The sequence below is a fragment of the Arachis ipaensis genome, chromosome B4 (assembly GCF_059453495.1).
Source record: "Arachis ipaensis isolate K30076 ecotype BB chromosome B4, ASM5945349v1, whole genome shotgun sequence".
NCBI lineage: Eukaryota > Viridiplantae > Streptophyta > Magnoliopsida > Fabales > Fabaceae > Arachis > Arachis ipaensis.
Window position 1 is genome coordinate 129,176,405 of NC_142439.1, and position 3,937 is coordinate 129,180,341.

General features: G+C 39.1%; 1 protein-coding gene across 1 annotated transcript; it reads left to right on the forward strand.

Annotated features, from left to right (window-relative positions):
• Window positions 1–2,042: 2,042 nt before the first annotated feature.
• On the forward strand, window positions 2,043–3,090 carry LOC148569180 (uncharacterized). Its single transcript, XM_088484923.1, has 2 exons — window positions 2,043–2,184; window positions 2,585–3,090. Exons 1-2 carry the CDS (start codon window positions 2,043–2,045, stop codon window positions 3,088–3,090), a joined length of 648 nt encoding a protein of 215 aa, XP_088341049.1.
• Window positions 3,091–3,937: the final 847 nt, after the last annotated feature.

A 3,937-nucleotide genomic window follows, 5' to 3' on the forward strand; every position in this document is an offset into this window, starting at 1 on the left:
AATAATTTTCCATGAATTAATAAAACTTTATTGGGAACTTATAATTTTTTAGAGATTAATTTGACTGTTTACTCAAAAAATAAATCTGAATAATAATGGTTACCTAAATTTTTTTTGTTGAAGAGAATGAAAAATTTCTTCTAAAAATATTTGTTGAATTATTACACTTTATATATTATGTACTCTTTATGTATTCTCACTAATCGTAAATTCTATCTAATCTTTTTTATTTGAAAGGGTAAGGTACTCTTTAAAATAAAAAAAATTGGATAAAATTTACCATTTTAAATTATATATTTTGATCATAATAAATTTTTATTATCTAAAAATTTCTTAACAATATTTATGTGAAAATGATCCATTATTAGTTTAAAAATAACTAATTTATTTTATACTAATAATATTTTTGACACTAAATTGTCTTGTAATAATTTATTAAAATTTATTTGACCACCAAAAACAATAGAACAACTAATCTATCCAATGTGAATAATTTTCCATGAATTAATAAAACTTTATTGGGAACTTATAATTTTTTAGAGATTAATTTGACTGTTTACTCAAAAAATAAATCAGAATAATAATGGTTACCTAAATTTTTTTTGTTGAAGAGAATGAAAATTTTCTTCTAAAAATATTTGTTGAGTTATTACACTTTATATATTATGTACTCTTTATGTATTCTCACTAAAAAATAATTACAATGGTTAGTCTATTATTGATAAAAAAATAATCTAGCTAACAGAATGAAAAATTTTCTTTAAAAATATTTGTTGAGTTATTACATCTTATATACTATGTACTCTTTATGTACTCTCACTAAAAAATAATTACAATAATAAGCCTATTATTAATAAAAAATAATCTAGATAACAATAATAAAAAAAACAAGGAAGAGTTTTGTACATACGCTGCAGTTAGATCTGAAAATCAGCATCTATAAACGTCGAGAGAATGAAGCGTGCTAACTTGATCTGTTCCTACTAACCTTGTCTAGAAGGCTGAAACAGTACTTCTAAGAATACGTGATCGTTCTAAAAAATAAGCCTATTATTAATAAAAAATAATCTAGGTAATAAAATAAAAAAATTTTTTGAAAAATATTTGTTGAGTTATTACATCTTATATACTATGTACTTTTTATATACTCTCACTAAAAAATAATTACAATAATAAGCCTATTATTAATAAAAAATAATCTAGATAACAATAATAAAATATAACAAGGAAGAGTTTTGTGCATACTGCTGCAGTAGCTCTCGAAAATCAGGATCCATAAATATCGAGACGAAAGCGTAGGAGATTGATCGTGTTCCTACTAACCTCCTCTAGAAATCCGACCTGGCGGGAAGAATGATGGCATGGACAATAGAGCTGTGATTTGAAATACGAGCCCAGACAGGCAATCAAAGCTCAGACGATGGCAGACTTCCTAGTAGAAGTCACAGAAGAGACACCAGACATACCGAACAAACGGTGAAAAATAACGAACACACGGATGAAAATACCGAACACATGGTGGAAACTCCATGTTGACGGAGCGTCCAACCAAACATTCGGAGGGTCCGGAATTATTCTCGAGAACTCGACAAGAGTAGCTTACGAGCAGTCGATTAAGTTCGATTTTCCAATCTCCAACAACCAGACAAAGTACGAAGCGTTGATAGGAGGGTTAATCCTGGCTAAAGAGGTCGGAGCGTCAAGGATAGAAGTTAATAGTAACTCCCAGATCGTCACATCCCAGATAAACGGCACCTAGCAAGCCAGGGACACACTACTACAAAAATACCTAGAAAAGGTAAAAGAACTATGCAAAAGTTTCGAGGAAGTCATAATCCAGCATGTTCCTAGAGAGAGAAACGCCCGAGTCGACCTCCTCTCCAAGCTAGCAAGTACCAAGCCCGGGACGAGAAACAGGTCCCTAATCCAAGGACTAGCAACTGAACCAGCAATCATCTTGTGCGCAACCCAAACGCCAAACCCCCCCCCCTCTTGGATAGACCCTATCCTCCGATACTTAGAGCTTGGCGAAGCTCCCAAGAATGAGAAAGCAGCACAAGCCACCAGAAGGGAAGCCTCCAAGTATGCGATCATACAAGGACAGCTGTACAAACGAGAGCTCCACCAACCCTTACTCAAATGCCTACGCCCCCGACCAAATGGACTACGTCCTAAGCAAAGTCCGTGAGGGGTGTTGTGGTCACCATATCGGAGGAAGGTCGTAAGAAAGATCATCCGAGCAGGGTATAACTGGCCCACAATGATGTCGGACGCCCAGGAGTTCGTCAGGAAATGCAAAAAATGCCAAGAAAATGCCAACTTCCACAAAGCTCCACCTGAAGAACTCAGCTTGATGATGGCACCCCGACCTTTCGCCCAATGGAGAGTCGACCTCTTAGGGCCATTCCCACCTGAGCCAGGACAAGTAAAATACTTGATAGTAGCCATAGACTACTACACCAAATGGGTGGAAGCCGAACCACTTTCTAGCATATCTTCAGCAAATTGTCAAAAATTTATATGGAGGCAAGTAGTCACCAGATTTGGAATCCCAGAAACCGTCATATCGGATAATGGGACACAGTTCACCGACAAGAAGTTCAAGGAATTCCTCAAGGACTAGGAATCAAGCAAAGGTTCTCCTCAGTCGAGCACCCCCAAAGCAACGGCCAGGTAGAAGCAACCAACAAAGTCATCTTAAAAGGGCTAAAGAAACGACTTGAAGGAAAGAAGGGCTCATGGGCAGACGAACTGGCCTCGGTCTTATGGTCTTACAGAACTTCCCCCCAATCATCCACCGGCGAAACCCCCTTCCGACTCACATACGGGGTCGACGCAGTCATCCCAGTCGAGATAGGGGAGCCGAGTCCAAGATTACTTCTCGGGGGAGGAAGCGAGGCAGTCGAAAAAGATCTGGTTGATGAAACGAGACAGATGGCACACCTGACAGAAACAGCAATCAAGCAAAGGATAGCCCTAAGGTACAACGACAAGGTACTAAAGAGAAGCCTAGGGGAAGGCGACCTGGTCTTACGACGCAACGACATAGGACCACCAACCCCGGGAGAAGGCAAGTTGGCCGCAAATTAAGAAGGACCTTACAGGGTAAGGGAAGTCCTCGGCAAGGGCGCATACAAGCTAGAAAGGTTGGATGGAAGCGAGGTGCCGAGGACATGGAACATGGTAAACCTGAAAAGATTTTACTCATAGGAAAAAGCGACCTCACGGTTTGACGACCCCACCTCCACTTTAATATTCCTACCATTTTCTTTTACTTCTAATTATGTATTACATCACCCGTTTGTTTTAAGTTCTACATATGCATATACAATAACTTTGCCTTTTGCAAGATATACGCCAGCACGACAAAACGACAAAAATGACGAGCGGTCGACCTAACGGAAACCCAGGACTGATCACCCCAGAAACCGAAGGGACCCAAAGCTAAAACGAGCAACGTAAAAAACAACAAGCGACATAAACGGAAAATACCATAAAACGGTAAACCAAACAATAAAGAAAGCAAGGCCACGACGGATAAGCAAAACAATAAAGAAAGCAAAGTCACGACGGCCCGAGTAAGCAAACAATAACACAAACAGCTTAATCAAAATAAAGTGCCAAAGTATTCATTACAATCAAAAGGCGCCTTAAACAGGCCCAAGAGTAAAAGCAAGGAATTACAAGAAGCGAGGCAAGAAGTACAAAAGTTGAACAGAGGTATCCAACTCAAGGCTTGAGGATATCAACGATCTTCCCATTCTCAACCGTCTTGAGAGCCCTAACCCAAGAAAGATCGAGGTCGGGAGCCAGCACAGCCACCTGAAGCTTAATCCCCCTCCTCAGTCAGCTTCACGGCCTCCCGGGCCCCCTTTGCAATCTCCTTGTTTTTCTTCTTCAGGGTGGCTATCTCCTGACGAGAAGTCGTTGCCGAGCT